General features: G+C 43.8%; 4 protein-coding genes across 5 annotated transcripts; 2 read left to right on the top strand and 2 right to left on the bottom strand.

Moving 5' to 3' along the window:
* The first annotated feature begins 620 nt into the window (after window positions 1–620).
* Window positions 621–3,977, top strand: LOC143002342 (hemopexin-like). The gene is made up of 9 exons (XM_076152393.1): window positions 621–730; window positions 1,267–1,562; window positions 2,011–2,168; window positions 2,281–2,434; window positions 2,528–2,743; window positions 2,862–2,954; window positions 3,041–3,171; window positions 3,268–3,415; window positions 3,579–3,977. Exons 1-9 carry the CDS (start codon window positions 666–668, stop codon window positions 3,803–3,805), a joined length of 1,488 nt encoding a protein of 495 aa, XP_076008508.1. The 5' UTR covers window positions 621–665; the 3' UTR covers window positions 3,806–3,977.
* Window positions 3,978–7,305: 3,328 nt separating this feature from the next.
* On the bottom strand, window positions 7,306–9,400 carry LOC143002381 (gap junction alpha-3 protein-like). The gene is made up of 3 exons (XM_076152457.1): window positions 9,332–9,400; window positions 8,615–9,171; window positions 7,306–8,071 (listed from the first exon to the last, which is right to left on the bottom strand). Exons 1-3 carry the CDS (start codon window positions 9,398–9,400, stop codon window positions 7,306–7,308), a joined length of 1,392 nt encoding a protein of 463 aa, XP_076008572.1.
* Window positions 9,401–13,523: 4,123 nt separating this feature from the next.
* Window positions 13,524–15,330, bottom strand: LOC143002393 (gap junction beta-6 protein-like). Of its 2 annotated transcripts, none has more exons than XM_076152474.1 (5): window positions 14,937–15,330; window positions 14,663–14,815; window positions 14,426–14,577; window positions 14,127–14,333; window positions 13,524–13,874 (listed from the first exon to the last, which is right to left on the bottom strand). In XM_076152474.1, exons 1-5 carry the CDS (start codon window positions 15,105–15,107, stop codon window positions 13,784–13,786), a joined length of 774 nt encoding a protein of 257 aa, XP_076008589.1. In that variant the 5' UTR covers window positions 15,108–15,330; the 3' UTR covers window positions 13,524–13,783. The 2 variants fall into 2 exon arrangements, with proteins under 2 accessions (XP_076008589.1, XP_076008590.1); XM_076152475.1 differs by having other exon boundaries at window positions 13,803–13,874; window positions 14,098–14,333.
* A 3,490-nt stretch (window positions 15,331–18,820) lies between these two features.
* On the top strand, window positions 18,821–20,370 carry sap18 (Sin3A-associated protein). The gene is made up of 4 exons (XM_076152367.1): window positions 18,821–18,996; window positions 19,627–19,736; window positions 19,846–19,968; window positions 20,062–20,370. Exons 1-4 carry the CDS (start codon window positions 18,925–18,927, stop codon window positions 20,216–20,218), a joined length of 462 nt encoding a protein of 153 aa, XP_076008482.1. The 5' UTR covers window positions 18,821–18,924; the 3' UTR covers window positions 20,219–20,370.
* Window positions 20,371–20,666: the final 296 nt, after the last annotated feature.

Raw genomic sequence — 20,666 nt, 5'->3', positions numbered from 1 at the left:
GATCAAGTGTAAGCTGATGGAGTTGGATCAAAGGGTCTGTTTGACTGACCTTTGGGATAAGGTCTGAAGACTGATATCTACTGTCGATTCAGCTGAGTAAAAGAATTAAACCCTGACAAGACTCCAATTGTGCAGGATTCTGTTACTTTGAAGAAAATGAGTCATGTAGTGTATTTTTCTGGTATTTCTTTCATGCGCAAAGTTTCCAAATATATTAATTCATGAACAGAAAAATTAGGCCATTCTAATGACTTTGCAGTTTCCACTGAGGCATTGAGACATTAAACAAACAGATCAATCATTTCATTTGAAATCAAGATTGAGTGCGAGGTGAATCCCCTCCCGTTTTTCGTTCTGCACAAAGATTAGATTTGTAACCAACATTACATAACAAAATTACTGGCATTCTGTTTCATGTAATGTACAGCACATAGCACAAAGGTTATGATGCGCACAATGCTGTTTAGAAAATGTAGCGATTCTAGAAAGGTGAAATCCAAGGATTGTAAAGGAGTATGCCAAAGCAAAGCCTGATTTTGCAACACACACACCCACACACACCCACACACACAGAGAGTTCACAGTTCACACAGTGTTGGGTGACCAGTACAAAAGTGCTGAGCTCCTGCACAGCACTGCTCTGCTCATCTCGTCTGGACGGCAACATGAAGCTCCTCCTCGCAGCTTTCCTCCTGTGCTTGGCACTCACACTCAACAATGGTGCTCCTGCGTGAGTATGAACACACTTTTGCCAGTCACTTGAGGTGTCATGGTTAAGCTCTTGTGGGACATAAAAGACAACACAAAAATGTGCAAATGTTCACTAAATGTTTTTAGCTTTCAAGGACGATATTTTCCAGCAATGCATATACAGTATCTGTGTGTATGCATCTACACACACAGGGAGTAGATATACTAACAGAAATATAAGAGCTCAGTAAATAAGGGACGCTAGGGGTACAGTGTGCTTTTAAATGACAGTGCCATTGTTCACTATTTGCATTACAGAAATGAATTAAAATCTGCCTATGCAAGGTTCACAACTTTATATAGGTCATAATTATTCCTTCATCTGTATTTTTCCTCTGTAATCCAACATCCGAGCTTCACCGTTTTAACCAAGTATAAAAAAATTTTACAATTTCACATTTCATTGGATTTGGCTTGATATGACCTCGAAAAGCTGTACAGTAAAAAAAGTGTTATTGGACCACATAACACATTTTTGTGGATGTAATCATGAAGTAACCATGAACCGAATCACAGGAATCCTCATGGGTTAAGTGCCCTGGGGAATGATCATGGGCATCCTCATGGGGGTCCTCCTGGGAACGATCATGGGCATTCTCATGGGGGTCCTCCTGGGAACGATCATGGGCATCCTCATGGGGGTCCTCCTGGGAATGATCACGGGCATCCTCATGGGGGTCCTCCTGGGAACGATCATGGGAATCCTCATTGCCCAAACGACAAACAAGACCATCATGGGCCAGACCGGTGCGATGGTGTCGAGTTCAACGCCATCACTCCTGATGAGAAAGGAACCACCCTCTTCTTCTTAGGTGAGAAAAAGTTTACAAAGTCGTGAACTGTTGCCTTAAATGAGACTCAACCATCATTGTATGTTAGATATTGCTGATTATACTGACCAGCCAGTATAGCCAGGGCAAGGACACAGGTGAAAAAGTGAGGAAACAGAGGGTCTGTGTGGGTGATTGACAAACTAGGTCAAAGGGCAATGATTATTTACTCTACTTGTTGGCTGCAGTCCAGGATCGTGGCTTTGTCCCAGTTCATGGCATTCCCTACTTACCTCATTCATACCCCTTAGACTTTGACCCATGAGCTCAGATGATAGCCTCTTATCAGCTGTGGATCATTTTTGGGGACTTCTGTGAGTGCGAGATGAAAAGTCTGTTGCAATAGAGGCAGAATCTCGAGTCTGGCAAGTAATCAATATTTAGTGCTAAATATGAAACTCATGAAACTCTCTTGATGTTTCCCCTCTAGATAACTTTATGTGGATGGGCTTCCACGGTCCAGCCCACTTTGCCAATGAGTCCTTTGAGGAGCTAGATGACATCCACCACATTGGCCACGTGGACGCTGCCTTCCGCATGCACGATGAAGAAAACGCAGATGACCATGATCACATCTACTTTTTCTTGGTATACACTCTCCAAATGCTTTACTTCTACTTTAATTCTAAGGTTACATTGGTTTCCCCAGAAGATGACCATGAATGATGATGTTTCCTGTTTTTTCTGGTAACCTCTCCAGGATGAGAAGGTTTTCAGCTACTATAACCACACTATGGAAGCCGGTTATCCAAAAAATATCCAGGAAGACTTCCCAGGAGTTCCCAATCACCTGGATGCTGCTGTGGAGTGTCCCAAAGGAGAGTGCCCCGCCAACTCCGTCCTGTTCTTCAAGGGTGCGTTCCAGGAGAATCCAAACCGAGTGAGTCAGAGTTGCTCAGCAGCAGCTCATCTCAAACTAATCGCCTCTTCCGTTCCTCCCCGTATAGGACATGATGTGTACACCTATGACATCACCACAAAGACAGTGAAGATGAAGACATGGGCGCACCTGCCGGCCTGCACCTCCGCTTTTCGCTGGAATGAGCACTACTACTGCTTCAACAAGAACAACTTCAGCAGGTTCGACCCGCAGACGGGAGACATTGCCCCGGGCAACTACCCGAAGGATGCCAGAAATTACTTCATGAGGTGCCCCAACTTTGGTGAGTTCAAAGGTCTCGTTTTGGTCATATTTATATTTACCATTCTTTCTGTCTTTACTCTTCTTGTTGATTGTGAGTCATTTGAATAAATGTATGATCTCTCTGTATCCACTTACAGGTCATGGCCACGGTAACAAAGTCCCTAAATGTAGCGACATCAAACTTGATGCCATCACCACAGACGACACAGGCAAAACTTACGCCTTCATTGGTAATAATCATATCATTCACATTCCAGAAACAATACTAATCAAAGCTGATTCTGTGGATCAATAATAAACAATTCCACCTGCTCAGGTAACCAGTACTTGCGCATGGACACCAATCGCGATGGCTTGCATAATTTCCCCATCACCAGACAATGGAACGAGACGATCAATGGGGTGGATGCTGTCTTTTCCTACGATGGGAAACTGTACATGATAAAGGTACTGCAATTTGTTGAAGTAACCAGTAACCAGCTCTTTCTATATTCATGACGAAGTTGAAGCTAAGATTGCTCCTCCTCTGCCAAACACCAACAGGACAATCAGGTGTACATCTACAAATCGGCAGTGCCTTACAAGCTTATTGCCGGCTACCCGAAAACCCTGAAGGAAGAGCTGGGAATTGAAGGACACGTGGACGCTGCTTTTGTCTGCAATGGGGAACATTTTGTTCATGTGATCCAAGGTGAGGGGCGAAAAATTACTATATTCACCCAAGTAGTATTGTGTATTTATAACTAAAGGTGCTTGGTCCTTTTTCTGTCAACATCAAAATGAACATATATCCATTAAATAATAGCTCAGTACTGCAATTTGTCTCTTTCATTGTCATTTCATTTCATTTTCAGGAGACAAAATGGTGAAAATCGACCTGATGGCCACTCCCAGGGCCGTGAGCGATGCCATCCCCCTGTCCATGAGTGGCATCGATGCTGGTCTGTGCAGTTCAGAGGGAGTCACAGTGTACAAGGGCTCCACGTTTTATAAATTCGCCAGTCCTTTGATTTTTGCTGCGAGCAGAATGGTCCCCAGGCCTAATCCAATCACCTCCGCGATGATGGTATGCGAGGATTAGTAGACGACCAGAAACCAGACGACACAACAAGTCAAATTGTGAGAATGACACCGTACGTTGGCCTTAGGGAGCGTCCATAAACAACCAGCAATTTGTAGCCATCCATGTCACATGCAGAGCCAAGTTTGACTCTTCTGTCTGAAGAATAAAAAACCAGAAGAGGAAAAATATGTCTGGAGTGTAACTTTTTGTTTTCATTTTGTTGATGATTGTTTACATCGGTCTTTAGGGAGATTGTTATCACAGCAAACCGTTATTCTACCTTTAATTATTTGTAGTGTTTGGAGTTTGTAGACTACCAGGTCGATAAAATAATAGTTTCATTTTCAGAAATCAAGTTGAAGCACTAACTGTAAAGGAAACAAATATAAACTAGTGTAATGGTGGCATTTGGACACTAGAGGTCAGACTGTAGAGGATAATGTCTTACACCAGAACATTAGCAGCATCAGATTTACAGTAACATTAGAAGCTCAATCTCAACTCTTGGCTTACGCTTAATGCATAAGATGTTTGGGACAATAATAGAAAACATTACATTTCCTTTAATGTATTGTCAAAATTTAAGAATAATATCAAAAGTATGCAGTTTAATGCATGCAGTAAATCAGGGGGATCTTCGTCATCATTACAATATAAGGTATATTAACAGGTAGTCTGTGCTCATACTGGAACGTTTACGTATCAGTCTGCAAGGGCTCGGGGGTCGGGCCGGTATTACAGTACAGAAAGCCTTTTGGAGGGGGTTTTTGTTCAGCTAAAATCCCTGGGACTTTCAGCAGGCATAAAGGAAGCGCTGACCTCAGCAAAGCTTTATAAGCGAGGCCCTGGGGACAAACACGCACACCAAGGCCGGCCCTAGGGGGGGTCCTAAGCAGATTTTGGAGTTTGGGGACCCACAATCTGATAGTTTGGAACTACTTACCAAAGTACCAAACTATTGAGATTAATGACTCAAATCTGGCAAACACATTTCAAATGTGATAGTTTGGAGTGGCAGTGGGCACGAGCAGTGGAGGACGCTTGTATAATGGGCATCACTGTCCTCATGGCTACTAGGACAAAAACACAAAACAGGAAAAGTTACACAATATTTGGATAAAAACACAATCAAGAACGTACAGGTATGGTACAAAAACTTTATTCAGTGACAGTTCTGTAAACATTTGAGGTAAATGAACATTTACATCAACATGTTCTTAACAAAAGCTTCAGACGCAAGGCACTTCTCTTCAAAGACAAGTCATTTCACAGCGGGAGAGTCATATCAAGGATACGATTCTGCTTTTAACGTGTGGAAATCTGTTTTTGACAAGCTGGCGTATCCGAAAGTCCAGAACATGCACAAGAGAGTCACGTGCTAATGCAATTCTTGATTTTGAATGAATTTTTTCCTCTTTCCTCTTTATTCCTATTTATACTATTTTCATAAAACAGTCATCTAACTGTCTAACTGTGCAAATCTTCATCTACATATTAAGGATACTCAGAACAGCTCGGAACAACAAGGTTATGAAAAACATTCCAGAGTTAGAAATAATGAGTGAATTAAGCTTCCTTTCAAAGAACTTTGGCGACAAAGTTCAACACATCGTCTTTAGCTTCTCTGGTGGAATCTGTTAATGGTGGAAAACTGGCTCATGATCACTTTTGTATCGTTATCTTGTCTTGCGGGATCTCTTTGGAAAGGAAAGAATCGATTTGGAAATATCTAAAAACGAGTTCAATACATTGGCAACCACGACGGCTGCAGATGAAGAAAGTAGCACCAAAGCTTTATCAGATGTATGTAAACATTCAACACAACACAAGCAAATAGTGGGAGGTGCCCAAGTGCCATATCTGAAGTGCCTTTTGTTGTTGTCTGCCATACAGGGAATCAGACATTTTATCCAACTTCTGAGCTGGAAACATACATTCGACCTCGATTTCAGAACAATGTGGCATTTCTGAATCTCTGACATCCGTGACTTCAAGTGCACACACGCTCAGTAAATCAAAAGGTGGCAGATCCTTCACAGCAGGGGGTCTGCGACTCCTTCCTACGTGAGCCCCAATCCAGCAGGTTTCCTATCCTACCAAATCAATCAACGAGGCTTTCACTTGGGAGCAACTTGGAATACTAGGAAGCCCCTAATGAAGACTTGTGTTTTGCATCATTATCATCATCATTTCAAATCTAAAGTAAGAGTGAATGCCAGATTCAGTTTTTGTTTTTGAAAGGCACTGTGAGATTTGGCAGCCAGCGGAAATACAATTCCTAAATTTGAATTGAAGCCATTTTCTGTCTGTGATGTTGGCAGGAATTCAGATAAAAGAACAGGGAACATTCCTACATGTTAAGAACTAACATAGAAATGTAAAATGTGATCACCTTTGCTCTGCCCCCTCCCAAAAAATCTAACTTATACTACTGTATGTCCCACAACTAGTCTAGAAAATTAACTGAAAGTCCTCCCACGCAGAACAGTGAGAGGAGGAACTCGACACTTTTGTAACACACCGCAAACACAACCATCAGAAAGAGGGTGAGGTGATTCTTTTTAGTAACGCTCCACTTTTAAGCTCTTAATCGCTTATTTGTTCTCATCCCACACGTGTGAGATCAGATTTAAGTTTAAGTAGCTCTGTATATGTCTGTGTCATTATGTATTTACATATTTATATACAGTCATTTACCCTGATGTAACTGCAGAGAGGAATTTAGTAAACAAGGACACACGATTAAGGTACACACACACACACACAGCCTTTAAAGCCTACGGTATGTCTCAGGGTGGGACTGCTTTATTGCGTTCTCCTCTATTGGTGCATCCCTCTCTTCATTGAAAAAACAGGCTGGTTGTAAACACACGAAGACAGGCAGATTGCACAGACACACACACACACACACACACACACACAGAAAGAGAGAGAGAGAGAGAGAGAGAGAGAGAGAGAGAGAGAGAGAGAAACCGTTGAGCTCCGAGTCATCATCACAAGAAAAATAAAGAAACAAAAGTGCAGACCTCTCCTCTGATGTCTCCCAGCAAAAACCAAAAGAGAGAAGAAATGATAAAAGCAAAAGAAAATTTCTGCCTCTAAGCTCCCAAACTTATTAGTTAGTCCAGTTATCATCATCATCATCATCATCATCATCACCACCATCATCATCACCACCGTAATCTTTCTGTCGTGGTTCTGTCTCTATTCCTCCAGTCAGCCCGACATCACATGCTGCGTTATGACATCATAGATCCGGGCACTGCGATTATGTGGCTATTTTGCCACGTACAGCCTTTTTAAGTTTAATTTTAAGTTACATGAACGACAATGGCGACAAATGTCATCAATCATCGTGTGAACACTTTCTAAATATGGTAAATTATGTAGAAATTGCAGCTCTGTCAGTGTGTTGTGAAGAAAAAAGAAACAGCATATGAGGCTTTATGTGAGTGTATAGCATGTATGCATGTGTGTGTGTGTGTGTGTGTGTGTGTGTGTGTGTGTGTGTGCTTTAGCTACACGGATAGGTCATCTGGGCGAGCTCGGACACCGCTGGACCGACTTAGCTTCCGGATGTCTGTCGCCGCAGCAGCAGACTTACACACGTCCTCCGTGGTGAGGTCGTCCTGTGGGATCTTGGTGGCATCTTCCTCATCTTCCGGTATTCGATAGGAAAGAGGGGATTGGTGAAGAGGCCTGGAGGGCCGGCTCCCTTGTGGAGGAGACGCGGTTGCCTCCCGATGAGGACAGGAGTGCGAGGAGGAGGCAGAGGAAAGAGGAAGGGGATAGGAGGAGGAGGAGGAGTGTTTTCCATCCAGGTTGTGGAGCTCCAGCACCATGTTGCTCCAGTTTTGCTCCACCGCCATCAGCTGCCCGTGACCATCAACGTTCACACCATTGCCGTGGCTGTAAAACGAAATGGGTAACAGGAAGTCACCAGGGTGGAGCACCGCGGAATCCCTCTTTAACCCAGCAGCCGCGGAGGAGGCCTCGTCGGTTCTGTAGGCTCCTCCCTCAGTAGCTCCTCCCCCCACAATGCTGACACTGGCATAGGCCGGCAAACAGTGGAGCTCTGAGACGACTGCCTGCTCAGGTATCGTCTCTGAATCTCCGTGCCCGTTGCCGCGCAGTAGCAGTGACTCATTATCGGGCGCCAGCTCGTTGGAGACGCTCTGCTTGAGCTTCTTCCAGCCGAGGTGGTAGATCTCCAGCAGGTTGAGTAGCAGAGAGACACACGCCACCACCAGCATGAAGATGATGAAGATCGTCTTCTCTGTGGGCCTGGAGACATGAGACACAAATGTACAGCAGAAGTACTGTAAAGTAATACCAGTGGAATAAGATGATTCTACTGAAGCCGGAGGAGGATTTAACCCTTTGAGGTCACCAGCTAATCTAATTTACCTCACCCTGCTTCAAATGCATGCTGAGATGTGTGGATGTCGTCCTAAAGATATTGTAGTATTCATATCTTTTTCTGCAGAAACATTGACACAATCTTTATTTTGATATTTAAATTTTTTTTCCAGAAATGTTATGAATGTTGTTATCTAGATGTGAAACCCAAACAGGGTCTTGTTGCCTTGTGGCCTTGTTGCCTTGTGGCCTTGTTGCCTTGTTGCCTTGTTGCCTTGTGGCCTTGTGGCCTTGTTGCCTTGTTGCCTTGTGGCCTTGTGACCAGCCTGCAGTGTGGCCAAGCATGCATGGAAGAGCCCAGAACCTACCACGTGTGTAGAACAGCAACCGCTACACCGGCAGACCTCAAAGGGTTAAAGCTTCTGATCAAGCAGAACCACAGATCCTAAAATGAAATCCTGCTCAAACCTGGAGATGAAGCAGTCCACAGTATTGGGGCAGGGCCAGCGGCCACATGTATAGAGTGTCTTCAGGTGGAAGCCGTACAGGAAGTACTGTCCCAGGATGAAGCCCACCTCAAACAGAGTCTTGAAGATGATGTTGAAGATGTACGTCCTCAGCAACGCCCCGCGTATTCGAATCTTCCCATGCTCGTCGCGAATAGGCAGCTTCTCCCTCTTCCCTCCCCTTCCCCCATTGCCTATTGCGTCATGGTAAAGCGGGTCACGGTCCTCTGGGTGGCGACCGGCCTTCCTGAGCTCCTCCTCCCTCTCCCTCCTCTTCTCCTCCATGCGGACGATGTGCAGCACATGGCCCAGGTAGATGAGGGTGGGCGTGGAGACAAAGATGATCTGCAGCACCCAGAAGCGGATGTGGGAGATGGGGAAGGCTTCATCGTAACAGACGTTTTCGCAACCGGGCTGTTGCGTGTTGCAGGTGAAGTCCGACTGCTCGTCACCCCAAACCTCTTCAGCCGCCGCGCCAAGCACCAAAATTCGGAAAATGAAGAGGACAGTGAGCCAAACCTGAGGAAGAAGGTTAAAGGAAATATCAAAAATCTGAAGCCCAGATGATGAGGCTCAATGTTTAGTCTAGTTTACAGAAAACAAGGTAATCTAGCTTCTCCGAAATTGAAGGAAACGTTCTCTTGATCAAAGGCGTCTAATCAGTCAATCAATCAATCACCTTGCCGATCACAGTGGAGTGTTCTTGAGCGTTCTCCAGCAGTCGCCCTAGAAAGCTCCAGTCACCCATGCTTCATACGATGTTCTAACCTGGAGAGAGAAAAGAGACTCTGGGGTGAAGAAGGAAGAGAGGAGTAAGAGAAAAAAAGGAAGAGGCTGAATGAAGAGAGAGAGAGAGAGAGAGAGAGAGAGAGAGAGAGAGAGGAGCTGAAGACGGCATTTGGTTAACTTTGTGAGATCCAGATTATAAACATAATTTTAAGGCCATAGACAACCATTCAGATTGTTTGTCATGTGCTAACACTGCATTACCACTAGATGGCAGAAGAGACTAAGGACAGTTCAGATCTGGATTTCTACATCTGGATCTGTCGGTACAAAAGTCATTTACAGATTTGAGCCACATTTATCCAAGCATAGCCGAGTGTCTCGCGGAAAAACATACGCAGCAACAACCACCATCATCATCTAGTTGAGATTGTTGGAAATTACTGATTACCATGAATATGTCCAAAACTAATCAAGATAGTGAGGTCACTGAGGTCACTGTGGGGAGGTCAAGGTGACGAAGTGAGGTTATAAAAGGCATATGTTGACAGAAAGACAGGTTCTGAATGTTGTTTAGACTTTTTACATTACAACGTTTTTACTGGGAATACACAGTAAAAAGATATGTCAACCATCTATTCGAATGGTGGAGTTAAGTATGCATTTATAAACTAAGCGGGTTCCCTTTCAACCGCCTCAACAAAAGAGTTTGCAAAGTCACAATGCGACAGTGAACATGTTAGACGATAAAGCGTCTGGCCCGTCACTAACAAATACAGTCTGTCAATTGTTGGTCCCACTTTGTTCCAGTCACTGTAACGGTCACGTACAGGAATGCGGCGGTGAGACGAGTTCAATCAATTTCGGCTCGAGGGAAACCAATCATCTGAAAGCAGCGAAGGATTAAGAAAGAGAAGAGGCAGACTTACTAAAATATCGATGTATTGTCAGTGATAAATCCATCGACCAGAGATAAGAAGAAAGATCAATATCTGGAAAGGAAAAAAACAAATGGATCAGTCAATGAAAAAGAAGCATCAATGATTACAGATCAATTGATTTGACATATTTATGCACCAACTCCAGCTGCAGTAGATTATCGATTGGACCATTGATCCGTTTGCAATTAAATGAAATCTTATCAGGAATCCACTTTGACCGATTATAGCCGAGAAGTGTGCGAGTGTGTGTGCGAGTGTGAGACGGAGAGAGAGAAAAAATGGGAATACACACATCTGTTTCCAACTTCATGTATAGGTTCTTATTTACACATATTCATGTATACCATGTGTGTATGTGCGCATGTGTGTGTAGCGGCTGGACAATGGCTGACCATCTGTGGCCAGTGAATGAGTGGATAACAGGTCATTCCTGTCGAATGCTGGACTCATCACATCCCAGGAATGCTGAGGGGGCCAAATGTTTGCCTGGGATTGACTGATACACCCACACACAGACACACACTCACACACACACACACAAGTTACAGTTGTCCCCGAGTATCTGACGACACAAACTGTCACAGCTGTAAAAGCCATCGACAACTTCAGACGACTCATCTGATCCACAAAAGAACCGTAAATGAGAAGCAAACATCCATTCAGCGTTCCACCCATATTAACACAAGAAGACTCCAGAAATAGGATTAGAAACTCCAATTCCTTGCAAGAGTACTGAAGTGTACTAACATGTAGTACTTTGACACCATTGATCATTAGACAGGCACCATGTTAAGTCCTCACAGGGATGTTATTTCTGTCTAAGAACACAATTGGACACATCACAAGGTTTCAAATCCGCCTCTGCATGATGCTGTCACACCTAAAGTCACTCCAGTTTTCACAGCTCAGATTTAACGCAACCATCTAAAGACACACCAGTCTATCAGTGGCATGTGTGCACGTATGTACACGAGTTGTTGACGTGATGAAAAACCGTCTGTCACGGGAGACAATGGCGAAGCTGCCAGATGGACATTGTCCTGGCTGGTGCCTGCTTTTGATGGATCAGAGGTCTTTGTGCTAAAGCAGCCCAGACGGTTAACTCTTGCTCTGCCGAATGCGCCCCAAAACAAACTTTGAAGATGCACAGAGGCACATAAAAAGTATAAAAAGCAGCTTAATTTACATTTGGCGTAATCTTAAATCAGAATAATCGATAGAGGATCATCCCAAAACAAGATCTGGGTTCCTCCCTACATGTAAACATGTTCAACATTCCTTGTTAGAGACATAATCCTGTAGGTCAGCAGGTGCAAAAAGGTCCATAAAACTTCATAATGGCTCAATAATGCATGAAGCTGAACGCAGATTTAGCGCCCTGACAATCAAGCAGCAACCGTAACACTCAAAACACACACACACACACACACACGCACACACAAAAAGAATATACTACTGACTTACTGCTTCTTCTTCTCTGGCAAATCAAACAACATATTCCTACCACAAATTCAGGGCAGAAAATTCAAATTTTGTCCCCGGCCATGGGAACTGAGAGGTAAAATGTCCAAATGAAGTCCTGTCCATTTCATTTTAATGAATCTCTGTATTGCCAGAATTCAAGAAACTGGATGTCCAAACGCCACAACAGTGAAGACACAAAGTGAAGTTCTTGTCTACCCCATTCCCTGTTTTAGGTGAAAGCATCATAGCTGAGAATCTGTTGTGTAGACGCCTTGATGCAAATTCTATATTTTTCTGATAACAGGGAAATAATAAGACAAAACAATAGATAAGACTTTTAAGATTAGATAAGACGACAGAGACTCTTTTTTTTGGGAAGTGTTTTCAATGCAAATTTTTTTTTGCAATATTATTCTCACGAATTCCATCCATTTTCTTATCACCAAATACAACAAACAAGTTCCCCACATATAGTGAAGCTCCAAAAGGCCACACAAGATGCCTCAGTCAGATCAGTCACACACATGGGAACAGACTTCTTCTCATGTGCTTTTACAGCCTTAGATGATCGATAAAGACAAATGTAAAATATTAAGTTTAAGATATCGGTTCGGTAAGCTGTAAAAAATATTATCTTGCACAAAAATATATAATCACTGTTTTGATCGCTTTCACATTGATTCTGTCAAAGTATACCTAACTCACAAGGAGAAGGATTGTCAAAAGTGCAACTTTACCAAACTTTAAAATTGAAAAAGAAGCATTTTATGCTGCATTTCCCATCACTGGATAAGTACTTAAAATAAACAGTAATAATAACTTAAAAAATAAAACAGCAGCAAACTATTCCACCAAACGTGCAGAGAGGGAAGATCCAGTTGCTCTCCTGGAAGTGAACGCATCACGAGATCCCACAGGTGGAAGGATGCTGATCCCTCCTCCCCCCCTCACAGCATCCTCTCTTACCTTCTCTCTAACGCGTCTCCTCCTCCTCCTCCGGAAGCTACCTTCTCTCGCTCTTTCCCGCCTCCTCCTTTCCTTTATTCCCACGGGGGAAAACTCGGGGCAGTTTAGGTTAGAGAGAGAGAGAGAGAGAGGGGGAGGGAGAGAGAGAGAGAGAGAGAGAGGGGAGAGGGGAGAGGGGAGGGGGGAGAGAGAGAGAGAGAGAGAGACAGAGACAGAGAGAGAGGAGGGGGGGGGGTAGATGAAAGGACGGGTTTGACGGTCTGTAGGAGGACACGCGTGGAAGAAGATGTCCTGCAAGGCCAAACACGCAGCGGCTGCGTCCCGCGTGGCCCAGGCCGAGCGCCACTGTCACACACACACACACACACATACATACACACGCTGGGTCCCCATGCGTGGGGCGCGGGAGGGGCAAGAGGGTGTGTTTGTGTGCGTGTGTAGAGAGAGAGACAGACAGAGAGAGAGACAGGAGTCAGGGGGCATGAAGGAATTCACTGTACCACTTGAAAAATAACATTAAACATGATAATAATAATAAAACAAAATTCATTAAAATGTCAGTATTGAGATTATTCCACCATACTAAGAAACTCAGGATCTACAGAGCCTCAGGAAAAACATCATCATATTGGACAAAATTCAACAATTAAACAGGAAAACTGTTCTAATAAATCATGATTACACTTTATTGGAGGAAATCATCAATGATCTCCCTAATGCAAAAAAAAAAATTCCATTCCTGTTGGAGTTCTGTCCTTGCCCGTTAGATGGCACGCTGGCTGTAAACCCCACATGCTGTAATCACACACACACACACTGTACAGTCTGTACCCATTCAAATGTCCATAATATTTCAAATATTGTATTAATCTCCTGTTAATATGTAACACTATCCTCTACTACAATCACAATTAGTTAAAAATTCAAGCAAATCTATCAGCATAGAATTTTGAAGAGTATGATGTTGGATGCATTAACCAATGCAAAGTGTTTTTAGGACGTCTTCTGTCCGTCCTCCTGCTGCTGCTGCGTCCTCACGAGGAGACATGAAACTTCTGGTTGGTCTTATTCTGGGTTTTCTTTCTGCTGCTGCGTCTTTCACCGTCCCTCTGACAGCACAGACCCCTGGGACGATACAGGGACAGAAGTATAAATATGAAGAAATAAATATCAACCAGAAATGCATTTGTTGAAAAAGTAGAAATTTTGTGCTTAAAACATCATCAAACTATAGATGTGTCAACTTTAATGACATTTTACCCAAAGCTGTACATGCAGACGTGACAAAACAGTTGATTCTTACTATTCTATCAATGTGAGTTCATTCAATAATCAGTGAATTAATCACCTGACTGTCCATGTGACTAATATCTCTACCTCCTGAGAGCCTTGGCGATGAGATAGGCAAGTTCTGCCATGTTGAGGACGATGCAGATGGAAGAGGCGGTGGCCATGAAAACGGTGAAGATGGTTTTCTCTGTGGGCCGCGAGTTGAAACAGTCCACCAGGTTGGGACACGGCCACTGGTCACACTGCACGAGCCGCGGCATGTTGAAGCCGTCGTACACCGTGTACAGCGCATACCTAAACACATGAAAATCATCTGTGTGCTGTACTGTGCATGTGTGTGGGAACAACATTCCAAGAAACTGCACAGTCAGGCTAATGCGTCTTACATGAAGCCTCCCTCAAATAGGAGCCTGAAGACCAAACTGGAGGCATACGTCCACCAGAGGGCGCCAGCCAGTGGGAGTCTTCGCCTCTTCAAGCTCTCCAGCTGTGTCTCCTGGCCCTTGTTGCTGAGAAAACCAGCTCCGCCAGAACCCCGCTGTCCAGTGCGACACTACAAGACATCAAACAACATTTCTCTGTCCTGCCAGCTACACAGCGACACAAATGCATGGCGTACACACCTGCAGGAGCCTCTTCTTATCATTGTGGTTGCGATAGGCAACATACGTGGCTACCAGAAGGGTTGGCGTGGAGACAAAGATGAGCTGAAGACACCAGAGACGGATGTGGGAAACGGGGAAGAAGTGGTCATAACAGACGTTCTCACAGCCTGGCTGTAAGAGGACAAGGATCATCAACATCATACAGAAACCCTGAATTGGCAAGAAAAGAGGCTCCACTACACCACAGTGTCTGATAAGTCAAAGGTTAGACACGGCTGACACAGTGTCTTACCTGAAGGGTGTTACAGGTGAAGTCGGTCTGCTCGTCGCCCCACACACTCTCAGCGGCCACGACCAGCACCATGACCCGGAAAATAAACAGCACCGACAGCCAGATCTTCCCCAGGCTGGTGGCGTGACGGTTCGCCCCGACTAACTGAGCGTACAGAGCAGGCCAGGACATCCTGAGGGAACGGTGAGAGACAAGAGAATGGGAACGCGGGGAATAAGGGAATGGGACATTTTAATCGCTGCTGGGAAAATCTGGGTGGGGTAAGAGGACGAGACACCGGTCATTTCAGGAGATGTGACAAATGTGAGATCTGAGAGCGACAGATGGAACATTGGGGAGGAAGGCAGTGGCAAAGGATGAAAGCAGAGACAGGCGACGGAACAAAAGACGAGTTTGAAAGAGGGAGCGGATGAGAAGGAATGAAACGGAGAAGAGGAGGAGGAGAAGGAGAGGAGGCCCGGTGCCAACATTCATGTGAACTGTTGAACCTCTCGGCCCACTGTGGACTGCACTGAACTGAACCCACTCCAGCAAAAGCACACTGAACCACTGTGCAAACCCACATACTACAGAGCTCACCACCGCTCACACTGAGTGAAACTGCTTGATTAACTCACTGATTAGTTCATCGACTGCCTGCTTAAATGGTCAATAATGTAGAGATACACACAAACTATTATGTGCTTAAAACATTAAGCCTAATTCATCTTATTTCCTTTTTTTCCCCACTAATTTAGTATTATTATTGTTGGTAGTATTTAATTCTAATAAATCAGTATCATGGTTGTAGTTTACGAGGACCTGCTTACTGTTTACAAAGTAGTTTAAAAAGCAAATACTTGAAATTATAATGTTAAGTATCAATAAATATTTATAAACAAACTTAATAACACACGAAAAGCACAACAAACTTCAAACATGAGTATCAAAAACAAAAGGCAGCTCTCACCTTCAGGTTGATTCAGGTTGTTTCTTGGGAAACTCTCGACATGATCCTCAGCATGGAGACAGACAGACGCGTTGCTGTCACATCACATCAGTGCTGTGATGACCGTTCAATCAATCAATATAGAAATAAACAAAACAGTAAATCAATCAGAAACCTGCAGCTGCTGCCGCCCTTTACATGAAATCAAAGATGCGCCTGCAGACACCAGAGTCAAACTAGCCAGCTTGGGATGCTTGCTTCCTGTGAGCGCTTCCAAAATAAAATCCTGCCGCAGACGTCTTGAGCAGTAATCCACACAGGTAGCAGGAAAGTGGAAATAATGTTTTCATGGAGAATCCCAGCAAAGTAAATCCAGGTAAGAGACTTTCTGAATGATGGAACTAGCCACATAAATCATCTTCATCCTCTTCACAAACACGAAAGTTCAAATGTTTGAGATGCATTGTTGTGACAGGAAACGAGGGCAAGACTACATCACACAAACTCCGCTTTCACAATGAGCCTCAACTCTGAATGGGGGTGTAGTGGGAGCCTGTAGATGCTGAAGAAGCTCGCCACCTCACTGAACTCTTCTAAAGATCTTGTAGACAAGAAAATAAGCACAATTCACAAAAACCTCTAATGAAATTATTGAAATGTAGAAAGGTTAGGATGAACAGAGTGGGATTGTAATGAAAATGTTGTATATGACATATGCATGTGTGTGTGTGTGTGTGTGTGTGTGTGTGTGTGTGTGTGTGTGTGTGTGTGTGTGTGTGTGTGTGTGTGTGTGTGTGTGTGTGTGTGTGTGTGTGTGTGTGTGTGTGTGTGTGTGTGTGTGTGTGTGTGTGTGTGTGCGTGTGTGTGTGTGTGTGTGTGCTCATCACCTCTGTTATCTCTCTGAGAGCGTAACTTGACACAGGAGGAGTCACTGTGACTTTTTGGAGACAAAACAACATTTGGCACGGGCGAGGCAGCAGGACACAGTGCGTCTCTGTGCTCAGCAAACTTAGAGAGCAGGAGGATAAACGCTCGCCGACCAGCTCCCTCCCACTGTTTGTGCAAGCGTGGGAGCAAAACAGCAAATACAACTTCCTCGGTTAATTCCACTTAAACCCTAAAGGAAAAATACTTATTTTACAATGTTCTTGTCCAAATAAGTTTGTTGTGGCAGTCAGCAAAACATATAATACATCATTCTTTTTTTTCAGGGGACCTGTAGTAATAAGACAGCAAAGAAGAAAACAGGGTCTGAAAACTTAACAGGAACATGTACATGTATGTCACACTCAATAAAGGAACCACAGTTGGTCCTACAGTGCCACCAAGTGGACAGTCTGGGTTATTGTCTTTTTTCAGAGAACCTGTAAGTCCCCTTTTATCATATATTTTTCTATTTTAGGCTTATCAATTTATATCATAAATCAAGGCAAGACCTCTAGCTGGTGCAATGTATGCGTGGATATGAATTTTCTATATGAAAAACAACATCTTTGCTTTTGCGATGATATAAATTAATTGAATTAAAGTGTATACTGTGTCTATTGTGACCTCATGATAATTGTCCTAGAGGTCACTGTGTATTAAATGAAAACTGACACTGTGTTGCAGCAGAGGTACGACAGCAGAATTAAACAGTGCACACACACAGGAAACAAGCCAGGTTGGAACGGAGACAAAGAGGCGGTCAGTGATTCTAATGGAGTCATTAGGGGAGAAACACTGACACTTATTCCTGATGCATATCAATGAATGGATATCAGTGTGCGGGTGAGACTGAAAGACCCACTGTGAGGCAAAAACACAGCCAGGGAGAAACAACGGTCGGCAGATTGTTTCAAGCAGATCCATTCTGATGGGGGGGGGTTAGGGTTGGGGGGGGGGGGGGGGGGGGGAGAGAGAGAGAGAAAATAGAGCTGATTGTTGTAGTAGCTCCTGATCAGGGAGCCAGCAGGAGAACAGAGGGGACAGTGTCAGACTATACACACACACACAAAACTTTACAACACACATACTGGCTACACATGTTATACAGAGGGAAAGAAAGAAAACCCCCCACACACACACACACACACACACACACACACACACACACACACACACACACACACACACACACACACACACACACACACTGTAAAGAAAGAGGGGGAGAGCAGCATGTGACTAAATAGCAGATCTCAGTTCTGTAGGTGGACTTGGCCATGTTACGGAAGATTTCTAGAAGTTGCTGATTAGCGTTTTGGACTCTAATGAATTCTTATCTCTTTGTCTCAACTTCATTGAGGCACTTCTGTCAAACAAATAGTGTGATTTGATTTTGTGATTTTGTGAAGATGAAGTTTGGATTTTCACAGTCCAACTCAGATGCCGATTATGACTTGTTTTGACAAAATATAAAAGGCAACTTCGAGGAAAGGAAAGCCAGAAATCACAGGAAAAAGTGCATTCACCATTTTCAGCACTGCATTAAGAACAAAAAAGCTCAAAATGCGATAACACAAAGAATTCACTATGCGCAATAACAAGCAGGCACTAATTTGTAAAACCACTTTCTAGCATTCTGCCCTCTCATGTATCACCCCATGTAATAATTGTGGATTTATATAAGAAATACACACCTTTACTTAAGTTAAGATTGAACAACACTATGTAAAAGGTCATAGTTTTAACTTGGTAAACTAAAGGGTATTGGCAGTAAAATAAAAATAAATAAAAAAGCTGTAAAAAGGTAAATATACAGTATATATGTATTTATCAAAAGCAAATAAACTTAGGAAGGGCCCTGTACAATGACAATAATAAATGAATTAGGAATCGATTCATATTTAATACGACACAGTTAGAAATCTGTACAAAAACGCACAAATTGATGAAATACGAAGTACCCACTCCGGGCCAGTGGGTGGCGGGAGCGCGTTGTTGTCCCTGAAATCAACACTCACGCAAGAGAAACACCGGAAGTGGCGACTGTCCCCTTTTTTTTGTATCTGCATACGCGCTTGCAGAAGGTGCTAGACGCTTTACCTGAGTAGAAAGATACATTGGAGCAACATAGTCATGGCGCTGGAGTCTCGAGTCACACAGGAGGAGATTAAGAAAGAACCGGAGAAGCCCATCGACCGAGAAAAGGTACCAAGGCGCGAGCCGCGTGCTCCGGTTTGCTAGTTAGCGGTGTTAGCGTAGCACCTACGCTACAGGCTAACGGCCAGAGCTAACAGAGATGGGGTCATCTTTACGCGCACAAGGGCTACAAATGGTTTCCTTCGAAATGTAGCTATTTTAATAAGAGTCAATGTCGCTGTGCTATTTTTCTGCTGCCTGCACGGTGCATCTGTGCGTTTTTATTTAAGAATGTCGCGACGCTGCTCCACGTTTGTCGTCTGCTAATGTCGCAAACTCTGTCGCTTTAGTGTGAGCGTGAACTGTGGCGCATTGGTGGATTGTGAGAGACATTGTGCTGCGATCTGAGATAAAACTAGAAATAAACTAAACCTTTGAAAAACATGCGACTGTTTGTGTTAAAGATCAATACAACAAGCAGACTCAACAGCACATTACGTCACTCTTTTTCCAATGTTTACACTCTGCAGCAGCTTTTCTGATAAACTAGGCCTCATAAAGCGGATCTTCTGTATTTCCAGGAATTTGAAGCTTTGGAAATGGGGGAAGCTGAGGGAAAATCTAGAAATTCATTGTAGAAGTTCCATGTCTTAATCCTGTTCTGTGTTAAGAACTATCATTTGCGTGTTTGTGTTCCAGACCTGCCCCCTGCTGCTGCGAGTCTTCACCACCAACATCGGGCGTCACCACAGACCTGATGAGTTTGCACGAGGGAACGTTCCTTCCAGTGAACTGCAGATATACACATGGTGAGATCATCCACATGGCGAAGAAGTCACATTAAAGAGACTTAAAATGCTCTCAAATGACTCATCTGAATGCAGACTCTGATCTCTGGTGCCTAATCTGTTGTCTCAGGATGGATGCTACTCTGAAGGAGCTGACCAGCCTGGTGAAGGAAGTGTATCCAGAGTCCAGGAAGAAAGGAACACACTTCAGCTTTGCCATCGTCTTCCCAGACCCCAGGGCGAAGGTGTACAGGTCAGCTTCACTCTGCAGAAAAGACACACACACACACACCCTCTATCCCATTAGGGAGTCTTAAACATGCTGCCTCTCCTTCGTCCAATCAAGGTTGAAAGACATCGGCAGTACCGTTTCGGGCAGGAAGGGGGCGGACGACTCCATGACGCTGCAGTCCCAGCTCTTCCAGATTGGGGACTACCTGGATATCGCCATCACACCACCCAACAGAGCCCCGCCATTAAACACACGCATGAGACACTTCTGAACACGCACACACACACAGACATAGCAGCACACGGCGGCGGCCATCACACCTCAATCGAAGTGCATTGTTTTTTTTAATAAGTCCTTCATCTTGGAAGATCCTTGCCCCATGTTATTAAATGTGACATGTAATAAAGTTTGTTTCTTTTCCAATACGTTTCTGTCCTTTCTTTGTAGCTGAACTGACTTTGTTCAGCTCTAATAGTTCTATGTGGCTGAAACAATTCGCGTAAAACTGATATGTGGTAAATTTACCAGTTTGGGATCAATAAAGTATATCTATCTAAACTGCACAAGATCAATGCTTTAAAACTTATAGGTCTGGGGTTCTAATCCCTTTTTTGCATGCCCTTCTGACTCAGTGGGTGTTCAGATGCATTTATGGCTCTCAACACATGATTATCAATTACTGTCACATGCTGTCATTTTGCTCAATTTTCACTGACTAC

Source organism: Genypterus blacodes, unplaced genomic scaffold, assembly GCF_046128005.1.
Source record: "Genypterus blacodes isolate CSIRO-AG114 ecotype Tasmania unplaced genomic scaffold, CSIRO-AGI_Gbla_v1 ptg000056l_1, whole genome shotgun sequence".
Taxonomy (NCBI): domain Eukaryota; kingdom Metazoa; phylum Chordata; class Actinopteri; order Ophidiiformes; family Ophidiidae; genus Genypterus; species Genypterus blacodes.
The sequence above is the reverse complement of the archived record's forward strand: the minus strand, read 5'-3'. Positions and strand labels throughout refer to the sequence as shown.